This window comes from Lycium barbarum, chromosome 11, assembly GCF_019175385.1.
Source record: "Lycium barbarum isolate Lr01 chromosome 11, ASM1917538v2, whole genome shotgun sequence".
NCBI classification, from domain to species: domain Eukaryota; kingdom Viridiplantae; phylum Streptophyta; class Magnoliopsida; order Solanales; family Solanaceae; genus Lycium; species Lycium barbarum.
The window spans coordinates 115,944,700-115,959,294 of record NC_083347.1 but is presented as its reverse complement, the minus strand read 5'-3'; the positions used below and the strand labels follow the sequence as shown (position 1 = coordinate 115,959,294).

Sequence of the window (14,595 nt, the reverse complement as noted above, 5' to 3'; positions counted from 1 at the left end):
CTTAATTTCTGGTTCAAGTGTTACATCATGTTATTACGCCTTGCTTGATCCACTGATTCGTGAACCGGAGCATTTTGTTGTCATGTTGATCCTTGAATGTTTGACTGTGTTTTACAGCTACAGCATGTATAGTAGTTACATTGTTGATTAATAGAGGTTCGTTACCTCATTAGGATTAGTAAGGTCTAGCCCCCTTTACTTATACTCTTCTCTTTGAGATTCGTTTTTATTTATTTTAAAAAAAAAAAAACTAACCCTAGCCACCTACTTAGCGGATACGCTTGAAAAAAAGCAATTACATTGTTGAATTGTCCGGTGGAAAAAGGAAGAAGCGTCTTTTTTTGGGTATGAATTGACACTGTAAACAATGATTGCTTTATGCATTTTGAATTACTTGTGAAAATTACGTAATCCTATATCTCTATACATATAAATGTCGAGCTTGCGAGTGTAATCTAAAGTTCCAAACTCATTTCATTTGAACTGATGAATATATTAGGAGCATAATTAACAAAGATAAAAGAGCAGTACAATAGGAGTAAGTGTAATAAGTAACTTATATTTGAAAAACAAAACATAAAAAGATCTAAAAGATCACCTTTTAAATGTAATTACCATTTATACTTATTAACTCTAGGGTAATTGCACGCAATCGCTTATAGTCAAATTCTAATATTGACCAAGTATATATTTGATCAGGCAAACAAATCAAAATGTTTTAATTGCTCTCAAATCCATTAGCGCAACTAGCCATTTTTCTTTCCTTGTAAAGAAGCAGCTACTTTTAAAAAATTAGACTAGCCGCCTGAAGACTGAAGTTCGAAAATAGCCATCTCGTCTGAAGTTTAAAACTCAAACCTAAAATTTGAAAAAGTTGCCATTTGCTAAATACTAAGCCATAAAGATTTGCTAATTTTGGGAATTCATTCCATTTTGTCTAGCCATGTTTATATTGATGACGAGTTTAAGTTAAATGTATTGATCGTCTAAAAAGTATTTAAGATCATCTAAAATTGCAGATAACTTTACTCCCTCCGACCCAAATTAGCTTGTTCATTTACAAAATTAAGATAGAATTAATTAAATCTTTCCTATCTTACTCTTAATCTAAGTGTTCTTGAAAATAATCAATATTGATTAGAGTACAATTTATTGGAAAATAATGGTAAAGTAGTATTCCCTCGTTCACTTTTACTTGTCCACTTTCGCATATCAAGAGAAAAATAATTTATTTTTCCTATTTTAACCTTAGCATTAATTACTCATTCCAAATCATTTTCCAACTCCATTAAGAAGTCATACACCAATTAATATGGGTATGATGGTAAAACATGTACTTCATTTATTATTTTTTAAGGGATGTGCAAAGTCTATAGTGGACAAGTAAAAGTGAACGGAAAGAGTAAAAATACACCTTTTATTTATAGTTTCTTAAGTGGCGTGGAAAGAAAAAGTGGATAAGGACGGAGGAGTATTTAACAACATTGATGATAACCTAACATAGAGGTAAGTAACTAGTCATAACAAATTAAATTACACTGATGATGTAAAAAAGTCATATCATTATCTGTATAGACTTAAACCCATTGACATAATATGCACATTAAAATTCTAGGAAGCAGGTTTCTTATGTATGAATCTTTACATTTTGGTATACAGGATATCAGACAACATGGAGATCAGGATGATGCCACAATCAAATATTAAGACCTTCAAGACGATGTATTTTATTTTATATATATAAGGTCTTAGCTACATATTTTAAAGGATAGAAGGTCCATTTACAAACCATGCACATTAGCCATTGCTATATTTCAACAATATTGTAACTATTAATTACATTTCTCTCGGACCACCAGAGTTGCAGGATTAACCAGGCAGTGAATAGTACCAAGAATAACTGTCCCCAAAAAAAAAAAAAAAAAGAAATTAGTTGTTTTAAGATATGAATAATATAAGTTGGTGCAATTTAAATGAATTACGGAATGAAATTGAGAAGAAGTTAGACACAGTTTATGAAAGAAGTTGAAACACTAGGGACAAGGCTACCACTGAATATAGTATTCGCTCCGTTCCAATTTATGAGACATAGTCTGAATTGACACAGAGTATAAGAAAGAAATGATAACATTTGAAACTTGTGGTCTTTAAACATGTCATAGCATTTGTGTGACTATAAAAACTTTTCATGTAAAGGCAAAATGGGAAGTAGAAAATTAATTGTCTCCAAAGATAGAAAATGTGTACTACTCCCTCTGTTCACTTTTACTTGTCCAGTATTCTAAAAATAGATTTTCACTTTTACTTGTAACTTTTAACATATAAAGACAAGACAATTTCTTTTTTCCTGTTTTTACCCATAGTATTAAATACTCACTTCAAATAATTTTTCAAATCCAATAAAAATATGCACCAATTAATATGGGTACATTGGTAAATTATGCACTTGTGCATAGTCAAAAGTGGACAAGTAAAAGTGAACGGAGGGAGTATTTTGGAATGAACAAATATTGTCACAAAAAATTGAACAGATGGGGTAACAATAGGCCCAGCATTTTTAGTGCCATTGTAATAGATATATGCCAGTATTTTTTGTGCCATTGTAATATATATGCCAGTATTTTACCTTTGTTAGGCAATAAGGCCTCCTATTAGGACTTGTTGCGCATACATCGTTCCATAAAATCATCAGCAAGTTGATTTGGTTTTCACTTCGCGAAACAGTTGTCCTTTGTTCATGTTGGACTTCTGAAAATTACTAGTACAACAATTGTTGGGTGTGCGAACAAAGTACCACATTGGTAGCTGGAAAGAAAAAAGAGCTACTTATAAGGAGTTGGATACTCTTAATGATGTGAGGCCTTTTAGGGAAAACCGTGCGGGCTTGGCCCAAAGCGGACAATATCACATCATGTTAAGAGTATCTTTGAGCCGTTTTAGCCCAACAACAGGTATCAGAGCCAATGGTTTGGCGGGACAAGTATGAACATGGCGGAGTGTGGTGTGGGGGCTCGGCTTAGTGCCTTTGCCCGTCTATGGGCTGGTTTACGACCTTTACCCGTAGCTTTGAAGACGCATTTACAACCTTTGGGCTTCGGTGGCCGTAAATACTCTGACAATGTGGGTGGCACACAGACATGTTGAATCTCTGACCCGTGGTATGATAATGAGCCACGTAGAACTTAGTTCGAGGGGGAGATTGTTAGGTGTGCGAACAAAGTACCACATTGGTAGCTGAAAAGAAAAAGGAGCTATTTATAAGGAGTTGGATACTCTTAATGATGTGAGGCCTTTTGGGGAAAACCGTGCGGGCTTGGCCCAAAGCGGACAATATCACATCATGTTAAGAGTATCTTTGGACCGTTTTAGCCCAACAATTGGTATCAGAGCCAATGGTTTGGCGGGACGAGTATGAAGATGGCGGAGTGTGGCGTGGGGCCCGACTTAGTGCCTTTGCCCGACTATGGGCCGGTTTACGACCTTTACCCGTAGCTTTGAAAACGCATTCATAGCCTTTGGGCTTCGGTGACCGTAAATACTCTGACAGTGTGGGTGGCACACAGACATGGGGAATCTCTGATCCGTGGTATGATAATGAGCCACGTGGAACTTAGTTCGAGGGGGAGATTGTTGGGTGTGCGAACAAAGTACCACATTGGTAGCTGGAAAGAAAAAAGAGCTACTTATAAGGAGTTAGATACTCTTAATGATGTGAGGCCTTATAGGGAAAACCGTGCGGGCTTGGCCCAAAGCGGACAATATCACATCATGTTAAGAGTATCTTTGGGCCGTTTTAGCCCAACAACAATGAGTAGAGTTAGTAACGAAGATTGATCTAACAACATAAAAAGAGTATTTTACCAAAACACAAGCATATATCAGAGTTCAGTTTCACTTTTTCATGTGGTATTTGCAACCTATACTCACTTGAAACTTCTTGAAGATCCTGGTTTATCCCTCAAACTCATCCCTCCCAATTGACGTGCCAAGTTGTCTTCTCGGTCATCATGAGCCGAGCTAGTTCTTGAGACAACATTTCCATCAATTGGCCAAGTCATTGGAAATACAAAGTTCCTACAAAAAATGAAGACTTGTGTAGTCAGCATTTCAATAATGCAAAAATATATACAACTTATATATCTGCAGAGACGACTAGACATAAATTTAGATCAGAAAAAATAACTAATACATGTTCATGGAGTACTTCCACTGTTATTAAGAAGACAACAAATTAACTTACATACACTGACAATATAAAGAATTTTTACAGCCTACCTCAATTTACTACTAATTAGTTGCGCTTGTTATGGTAAAGTTACTTGTCGTTATCTTTTAGGTGACCTAAATTCTTTTACACTGTCAGTGTACAAAAGCTAAATAAACGACAAGACAACAATTTAGATGATCAGAGAAAAAAAGATATTTTGTACCTTTCCACACGTTTGTATTTGCAACGATTCATCATATCCACTGTATATTTACTAAAATGGATGTCAAGGGCCTTGGCCAACTTTGGTATATGATATCCTGGTAAAATATCCCATATCTTTAATACTTGAACGTACGTCGAGTTCTGCTGCTGAATATCTATAGTCCAAATCAGTTTTAGGTGCCTGACACCATACACCTCCAACAGTACAGAAGAATTCCCGCCCTTGTTGTTGAATGTGCTGTTCTTTTCCGACTTACGCCAACCACTTGAAAGTTTCACCAAAAGGGAAACCACTTCCTTACTGATCTCCACATCCCTAATTAAAGCGATGGACTTTGAGAAATCCTCGCAAAATATAACCTGTTATGTTGTAAGAGCAAATATCCTTTTATTTCTCAATTTGAAAACAAAATTTAAGATTTAAAAGACTACAAAACACTAACACCTTTGAAATTTTGGCTTACTTTACAAGCAAATTCCAGATTTAAGAAATAAAATCTAAGATTGGAAAACTACTTCTTGAACATGAATTGCCCAACAGTTGTTTGAATAGGCATAGGGGGTAATGGGGTTAAGTAAGGTCTATAAATTGTCAAAAGTACGCAATTGACTCAAAGAAAGAGTGAAAGAGAACGCATATATTCATCATAGGCCAAATGAAGCAGCATACCTTCCACTTGGCTGTTTGGAATATAGAGGAGTCCGTTCTGAGTAACATTTCTAGCCGGCCAAATTCAGTGGTCGCATTCAAATTTGCTTGATTCAATCGGTTGTCTTCAGTAACATCAAAGTAACAGCCACGAGCCTTGGCATCAATGACTAAATTCTTCCATATGGAACCACTGTTAACCAAAGTTGTGCCATTTCCCAATATCCAAAGGCAGTATCTACATAAGCCAAGGAAATAATTAAGAACATGTTCGTCAATTATCTTCTTGTTAAAGAGGAAAATATATAAGAATAGCCGATTCGAACCAATCCTTGATATTCAAACATTTTGAATTGTAGTAATTTTGACCACCAAAGAAGTACCTTGCTCGTGTCAGTGCCACGTTAGCTCTCTGAAGGTTAGAGAGGAAACCAACTGATCCACCAAGATTACAACGAACAGTAGAGATAATTATCACATCCTCTTCACCACCTTGAAAACCATCAACGGAGCGTACGTTCACTGAGAAGTCACTCTTAACATCTGTGCTATATGTCTTGCCAAGAATTTGTTGAATAGCATAAACTTGAGCCTTGTAAGGAGATATACAACCAACACGAACTTTTTGTTTTGAAGAGACAAATTCTGTAGGTAAGATAATATTATCAGGTCTGCCAACACATTTGACATGCAAACCAAGATACAGTAGAGAAAACTAGAAAAATATTATCTCAAGCAGCAAATTAGGTCCTGGAAGGATAAGAGTGTTACCTTTGTGAAGGTTGGCAAGTATCTCAGCTACAACAAAAGCTTCTGCCTTATTTCTCGTGCTGTGTTTGTCATCAACCTCCTCACTTCCAGTACTTACGTTAATGAATGAATAGGAGCCAAACATATTTCCTTTAAGAAATCTCTTCTCATATTCTGCTCCTTTCACATTAGGACCATCCATAATTTTCTTCTGATAGAACTCTCTATTCGGGAACATACTTATTTTCGGATGCATCCTATATTGAACATTGAGAAGGTGCTTCTTGTGTCCTAAAATTACTAGCCTTTCAAATAAGCTCCTGCCGAACTCTGCCTTCTCACAGATCTGTACATAAAAGAGCAATAATTTAAAAAACAAGTAATTTTAAAAACAAGTTGTAAAGAGATTAACTAATAACCTTGCTCTGAACCATTGCAGGCAATTGTTTCTCATCTCCGATGAGTATAGCATGGCGGAGACCGGGGAGTTGTAAAGGAATAGTGGATTCACATTCTTTCAGCTGAGCGGCTTCATCAATTACCACCATCTCCATTGGCGTCATTCCTTTTGTGTGCAACTTCATTGAGCTAGAAGCCGTGCAGAAAATCAAACACGCACCTTTCAGACAAAAACTTCGGATTTGGTAGTCCTCGATGAAATTGGGAAGAGAGATACTTTCGTTAAGAAATTTCAATACTTTTATGCATTCTGTTTTCATTGCACGAATATTAAAAAGTCTTGTCTTATTCCTTGTAACAAATCCCGGTAGAATTTCTCTTAATCCTTCAGATGGTTCCACAGTAGCAGACAATTTTCCAAGAGTTTGAAGCATCTCAAGTAGTCTGATCATTTCAGTTGCTACTTCCAGTGAAATGAAAGAAGTAGGTAGATGTGTGTACAAGCTCGTTAGGCAAAATATTAACTTGTTGTGGATCCATTTGAATCTTTTGTTAACAAACTCCTCAAATGTCCACACAACGGCTTCTTTGTTGCTCGCCTCCCCTTTGTTCTTGACCTTGTTCGCTTCGTCAGTTGCTTTCGAGTTGTTCCTCTTTTGAGAATTTTGTTTATCGTTCTTCTTGTTCTCTTTTAAGGTGTCAAGGACAAATTTCTTCCACAACTTACTCTTTCTATTTTTTTTGAGTCCTTGGTCGTTGATCTTTCCATCTTTTTCGCCCAAAATAGATACTTGACTAGTAACACTTCCTTTTTCTTCCTCTTCCTCATCATCTATATCCTCTGTATCATCACTGTCATGGTCCTTATCCTTTTGCTTTTCTAAGTACTTATGATATTGCTCTTTGGGATCCTCAAGCAAACATGTCATAGACTGTATACCAATTCTCCAACCATTATACGGAGACAAGCAACTAACAAGAGCAGCAACACGGTTGTCAAGAAATACATCGAACAGATCTTCATGATCATCGATCTTCATTCTTTCCCCATTACCAAATAAGACGATGTCTCCTAAACCATATGTGTCATATTGTGGAAAGTGTTTTACATTCTGCATCAGCCTCTTTGTAACTCCTAACACAGCAATGTTCGTGGGTGCACAGGTCAAAGTTCTGCATTTCATCTGTAACAGGACATAAAGTAAAGAGGCAACTGTTTTGGTCTTCCCGGTTCCGGGAGGACCCCAAATTAGCTTTACCATATTCCGGTGAGCACATTCTCTTGTAGCAATACAACTTACAACAGCCTCTTGTTGAGCATTGTCTAGCTCAAAGGACTGAGCAATGGCTCTTGAAATTGATAAAGCAGCATTAGTTTTAGGTTCTCTAACGGAGCAAAGGGAGCAGTCAACTTCACCCTACAAACAATTGAAATTTACTAGACCTCAATAAATGTAAACCAGAAGCTAGATTAACTGTGTGATTTCACGTATCGTCACTATAGCAGTAAAGTCAAACAAAGTACTTTTTTGCCACACTATACTCAACATAGTAAAGTCAAACTATTTATTGTCACATTAAAGTTCAAGAAGGAAAGAAGGTGTTTACTTACAATATCCGGATCACTTTTCAACACGGTCTTAATGATCTCCAAATTTGCATTTTCAAGGTCTGAATGCAATGCATTCCATATTCGAATATTCGTTGTTAAATTAGAAAGATACACGATAAAAAGCTTGTCCCCATGTTCACCCTTTGCCCTATCCGGTTTCTGAAACGGAATAAGCTGTGAAGATAGGATAGGTATCCTGTCTAAATCTTCATTTTTCATCCCTTGAACAATAGCAATGATATAAGATCTCTTAGGCCTGTTCAAATCCTCAATTCTTCTTGGTCTCACATCTGTTAGCGCGATCAGATCACCAACCTCTGGCTTGTATTTCGATTCATTTTTTGCTTCACTTTTCTCTCCTTCTCCCTCTTGTGTTCTTTTCAACAAAATATTGTAATATAAACCTTTGGGAGGCTTAAAGTCTTTTGATATTTTAACATCAAGAACCTCGAGTGCAGGGGCTCGCCAAACTGTGGACAAATTTGAGAGCAAATCAGCATGTGTTTCTTCAACAAGTGGAGTAACGAATGACCTTAGGTATTGATCAATCGACTCAAGTGTCTCTGGAATATCTTTAACCTGTAACAGACAGAGAACGGGAGATAGGATTAGTAACTTGGCCAATCACACACAGAGGGAAAAGAAAATACAAAATGTTTCAAGAAGGATATAGAATAAGAAACTAGAAATATCCAGTAACATAAACACAAGAGGAAAATAGTGCTGCATCTTGATTTCGTTAATACAAATTTGAGACTCTTCAATGTGCAAGGTTGTACACCTACTTCACTCTTAGCCAATACAATTAATTACAAGATATGAGACTCTTCGTGGAAACTTTAGAGTTGCTATGAATCACTGTCTATCCAAACTTATTCACGGCAACCCCTAAGTAACTATTCATGATGACTTTAGTAGCAACTGCTGATAGATCTCCACAAATACTTTTTCAGCCAAAATCTGTTCCTTAACAGAAATAAGAGAAGTTTAAGACTCCACATTCATGGCAACCTAAGTATAGTCGCCACTAAAATGTTACTTTGTGTGTCAACACAAGTCTACAAGGATCACCATTCATACAATCACTTCCTAGGGTAAATTTCATGAATGGTCACTTAACTATCATTTGTTTTTTCCAAAGTCACTTAACTGTGTTTTCTAACACTAAAGTCACATAACTATCGGGTTTTTTTTCCACTATAGTCACTTAAGTATTTTTTCTAACACAAAAGTCACGCCTACTAAAAATCAACTTCCAATGAGTAATATTTTTTATTTTTAATCGGATAGATACGAACTCAATTAAAAAGAATCGAGCAGATCCAAAAGCCGATCCAAAACTCATATCCAGATATTAAAATACCAAAGGGTGAATAAATTTGAAAAAAACAATTAGCACAAGGTTATGTTTTCGATGAAAATAATAGAAGTAATAACTATTACTCCGTATAATTCAATTTCCTACTATCCAACAACATGTAGCACTTTTCAATATACAATATTGGAAAAAAGGCCAATAAAATTCAAACATTTTTGGCTTGAGAGACCCTAGAGAGAAGGATCGTATATTTGGTGAAGGATTGGTTTTGCTTTTTTAATATTTTAAATAAATGCATGAGTTTTGGATCGGGTCGATTCTTTTTAATTGAGTTTGTATCTATTAGATTAAAAATAGAAAAAATATTTTAAAAATATTACCCATTGGAAGTTGAATTTTTCTGTAGGTGCAATTTTTTGTGTTAGTAAGCTTTGTGACTTTTGTGTTAGAAGATATAATTAAATGACTTTGGTGTAAAAAAGTGATAGTTATGTGACTTTGGTGGAAAGAAGTGATAGTTATGTGACATTTGTGTTAGAAGACATAGTTAAGTGACTTTGGTGAAAAAAAAAGTGATATTTGTGTGACTTTTGTGCTAGAAAATATAGTTAAGTGATTTTGATGAAAAAAAGTGATAATTAAGTGACTATTCATGAAATTTACTCCTCACTTCCTATAGCGACCTAAACAAAGTGTCATGTAAACTATTAATACTATTTCTTGTAATGATTCAACACAAGGTATGATTGTACAATAAACATAAAGGCTTCTACAACTGCAAAACAAAAATTAAAGATTTTGCCACTATAATAAATGAAGAAATTAAAGATTCAAAAATGAATGTGAATGTTAATTAAAGATTCAAAAATGAAGAAAATCCCACATGTGATCAATAACAACTATAATAAATGCGCAGATTTTGCCAACTACTGATTCTGGGCATGCATATGCAATGGCAAATCCAACTACTGATTCACATTTTGTCCTTATATTATTAATACAAGATGGAATTAGATATACATTTCAGAACTCAATCTCTCAACTTAGAACAAACAATGTCTAAATTGTTAATCCGGCATGTCAGCATATGAACACAAAGAAATTAAGATCGTGTCTTTGTAAGATTAATTCAAACCTTGTCTCTGTAAAGATCTTTGTTCAACACATCCTTTAAAGACCAAGAAAACACCAAATCCACTAAACCAGGAACTTTTTTCTCTTTTTTCTTGTTTGTCGTGTTTGCCATCTTCCCTAGTAATTAAAAAAAAAAACAAGAATCATCAATCATCATCATGCAAGAACAAATAGAAGGAAAAATTAGAGCTTTACCTTTGTCTTTATTCTTCTGGGATATATTATGAGTTTTTAATTACTTTATATTATACTGTGTAATATAGTAAAATAAAAAAATAAACAATATCATCATCAGCATCATAATGCAAGAACAAATAAAAGGAAAATTCAAGACTTTACCTTTGGTCTTTATTCTTCTGGGATTATGAGTTTTTGATTACTTTATGTTATAGGTAATATAGCAGTCATCAAAATAAAATAAAAAACAACAACATCATAATGCAAGAACAAATAGTTGGAAACTTCAAGACTTTAATTACCTTTGTATCTCCTCTTCTTGGATTATGAACTTTTAATTACTTGCTAAGAAAATTTTCCAGGGCTGTGATTTATGCAACTAAATATTCTCTACTGCTGCATTCACCAAAAATGATGGAAGTTATAAGCAAGAATGAGGAAAGTGATAAGGAACTTTAATGTAGCAAATTAAAGCTCCAATGAAATTGCAGACATATAGCTTTCTTAGAAAAAGAATTTTTTTCGTACAATCATAGGATAAAAAGGAGAAAAAGTATGGAACAAAGAGAGAAAATGATCAAAATGGTCCATAATGTATGAGGGTTGGATTGTTTTGGTCCTTGATATATTCACTTGATTGAAATAGTCCTTAATGTTTCGAGAAAATGATCAAAATGGTCCTTAATGTATGAGGGTTGGATTGTTTTGGTCCTTGATATATTCACTTGATTGAAATAGTCCTTGATGTATGCAAAATGTGGATGGTTTTGGTCCTAAATCCTAAATATAATGCCGTAACATTATTCAAATGTTTGACACAAAAAATCCATCAAATGTAAGTGAAATTTTTTTAATTTTTACTTTTTTATTATTTTTATTTTTAAAATGTATTATTCTTTTTATATTATTTATTTTTCATTTTCTTTCTTTTCATTCCCAACCTTTACTTCTTATGATTCCATGTAATTGCTCGTATTTTTTTATTTTATTCATTTAGCATAACCGTGTTATTATTCTAATATTTGAAACTACACCTCTTAATATTGAAAAGAATGAGTTATTAACAAACTTGACATATAACGGGTGACGTTATTAAAGTAGAATTTCATTGTGAATGGGGTTATAAACTTATATTTTTCCTTTCTTTTGAATTATTTACTTAAGTTACGTTGAAACTTACTTATGTATTGTTATGAATAATACTCATATGTCAAATTCTAACATTACATAAGTAAGTTTCAACGTAACTTAAGTAAATAATTCAAAAGAAAGGAAAAATATAAGTTTATAATAACACGATTATGCTAAATGAATAAAATAAAAAAATACGAGCAATTACATGGAATCATAAGAAGTAAAGGTTGGGAATGAAAAGAAAGAAAATGAAAAATAAATAATATAAAAAGAATAATACATTTTAATTCTGAGGGCCATCGGACTGGGGTAAAACCCTGAATTAACCGTGGTGCACTTGCGGGAAACTCCTTGCCGAGGACTTGTGCACCCCCGGAATTAGTCGGGGCTCAAAGAGACCCGGACACCCGGTGCTTAATAAAAAATAAATAATACATTTTAAAAATAAAAATAATAAAAAAGTAAAAATAGAAAAAAAAAATTCACTTACATTTGATGGATTTTTTGTGTCAAACATTTGAATAATGTTACGGCATTATATTTAGGATTTAGGACCAAAACCATCAACATTTTGCATACATCAAGGACTATTTCAATCAAGTGAATATATCAAGGACCAAAACAATCCAACCCTCATACATTAAGGACCATTTTGATCATTTTCTCGAAACATCAAGGACTATTTCAATCAAGTGAATATATCAAGGACCAAAACAATCCAATCCTAATACATTAAGGACCATTTTGATCATTTTCTCGGAACAAAGATCACAAAGACCCAACAAGGTTGACGAGGAGTTCACAACCTAAATATAGAATTAAAAAAACATAGATATATTTTGCTTACTCAAAGCTTAAGGAAAGTTATATATATTAATATTCCATATATGTTGGTGTCATTATACTGTAGCAAAAGTTGAAAAGATTCCTAAGGCTGCTATGAAGGTAGAGGAACATGTTGAGAGAAGCTACAAGGAAGACTTACAATCGAAGTTATTAGGCCAAATAAAAGAGGAAATTAGCTAAAAGGGGTATTTATAAAAATGAATTGAGGTATACATGACCCTATGTATACATGGGCAATTCTGAAATAACACATTGGCGATGTGTTATTATTTTGTTGAGGGTCATTTAATCGATTCATATAATTGGGCAACTTATATCAAGTGTTTAAATCGTGCAAAACATATTTACACATCAGTTCAATTAAAAAATAATTATAAGTAATTATTTAATATGTACTCCCTCTGTCCCAAAAAGATTGTTTTAGTTTGACTTGGCACAGAGTTTAAGAAATAAAGGAAATCTTTTAAAATATGTGGTCCAAATTTGTGTGGCTGTAAATTATCTCATAAAGTTAAAGTGTTTCTAAATATAGAAATGTGTCAATCGTTTTTTAACAAACTAATAAGGAAAGTAAGACAATCTTTTTGGGACAGAGTGATAATAACTATTTGGTAACGTGGAATAAACTATGAGTAACTTGTTATAATTAACAGGTTATCACACTGATTATGCAAATATATTTTACATTATTACACTATTTTTATATATAATTTATGAAAATATTTAACTCGTATAGACTAAACAATACTATTATACTTAACATGTTTCAACAAATAAAGTAAGGTCACCACATTAAGACTTGTTAAGAAAAGTTAACCTATAAGTAACTGTATTTGGTTGGATAAATTAGTTATATATGAAAGAATTAACCTGTATACACGCTAATTGATATTTACTTACATGTTACAATAAATTAAGTAAAGTCACCATATTATTTTTGGTAAATCAAAATTACCACATTCAAACTCGTAAATGTTAAAGAATATACTCTCTCCGTCTCAAATTATTTGTTGTGGTTACTGAAAATAATTGTCTCAAATTATTTGTCGTTTTAGAAGTTAAAGGCACGCACAATTAATTATTTTTGGTAAATACTTGCCCACACCGAGTGTGTACACACCATCATTGCAATTTACTATGGTTAAGTGATTTAATGAAGTGCATATAAACATTAATTAATCATGGTTAATTGATAGTTGTATACATTCAAACAAATATCATACAAATTGGTTTGGTGTAAACACCCGGTGGGGGTAAGTTTTTACCATTATTTTTTTCTCATTTTACCCTTTGTAAAATTTTGTCATTATTGGAGACGACACATAAATAGAGTAATAGAGTTAACATTTAATGAATGGAGATTATAACTTAAACATAAATAAGGATAAAGTTGGTCAAATAACCTTCAAATTAATATTTCTTAAGGGGCGTGTAAAATAAAAAAAAAAGCCACAGATAATTTGAGGAGGAGGAGTATTAGTTAACCTATACTGTAGTAAATTTACTTGGTAGCATTAAGTAGCTATAGACTTTTCTCATAACCAAAAAGAAAGAAATTAAATACGTACGTATGAAAACAGGAATAAACTTTGTCAATTTAAATGATTGCAATGAAGCAATGATAAAAGTGAAGTCGTGTGGGAATAGGAAATGTACCAAAACGCCACGTGAAAGTGATTTTTGGGGGGGGTCGTTCGTTTCCTTCGTTGGGAATTAAAGTGATTTCAAAATTTTCCATCACTTTAGTTATCTCAATGGAAAATTAATTCGTTTTTCATTTGCCATAACTTAGACTGGTGAACTTTGTTAGAATGAATTGAAACCTATTGTACTAACTAACTTTTCCTGCCGACGTCTATTCCTATGTTTCTCTCCGAGTAAATATGCTTTAAATCACAGACTTATAAACCACATTATATTTTGTAACCAACCGCGTTATATTTCCTCTACTTCAATTTACTTGGCATAATTTACATTATATTTCCCCTCTTTCAATTTATGTGGCATAATTGGAATTAATACAAATTTTAAGAACAAAATAAGGGCTTTTGAAACTTGTAGTGTCACGCCTTCAAACTGCGGCGGGACATTATCATAAAATTGAATGAAAAGAAATGTAATAACCCGACCTTTAATTTTGCACA

General features: G+C 33.5%; 1 protein-coding gene across 3 annotated transcripts; it reads right to left on the bottom strand.

Moving 5' to 3' along the window:
* Positions 1-1,549: 1,549 nt before the first annotated feature.
* LOC132618077 (probable helicase MAGATAMA 3) lies at positions 1,550-10,970 on the bottom strand. 3 transcript variants are annotated; one of them, XR_009573940.1, is made up of 11 exons: positions 10,774-10,970; positions 10,296-10,411; positions 7,843-8,421; positions 6,251-7,648; positions 5,853-6,177; positions 5,465-5,726; positions 5,103-5,319; positions 4,431-4,792; positions 3,928-4,074; positions 2,627-2,758; positions 1,550-1,900 (listed from the first exon to the last, which is right to left on the bottom strand). XR_009573940.1 is itself a non-coding variant. In XM_060333129.1 (10 exons), the coding sequence occupies exons 2-10, from the start codon at positions 10,404-10,406 to the stop codon at positions 1,870-1,872; spliced, it is 3,432 nt and encodes a 1,143-aa protein (XP_060189112.1). In that variant the 5' UTR covers positions 10,407-10,411; positions 10,774-10,970; the 3' UTR covers positions 1,550-1,869. The 3 variants fall into 3 exon arrangements, 2 of the variants coding, with proteins under 2 accessions (XP_060189112.1, XP_060189111.1); XM_060333129.1 differs by lacking the exon at positions 2,627-2,758; XM_060333128.1 differs by lacking the exons at positions 1,550-1,900; positions 2,627-2,758 and adding an exon at positions 2,766-3,662.
* Positions 10,971-14,595: the final 3,625 nt, after the last annotated feature.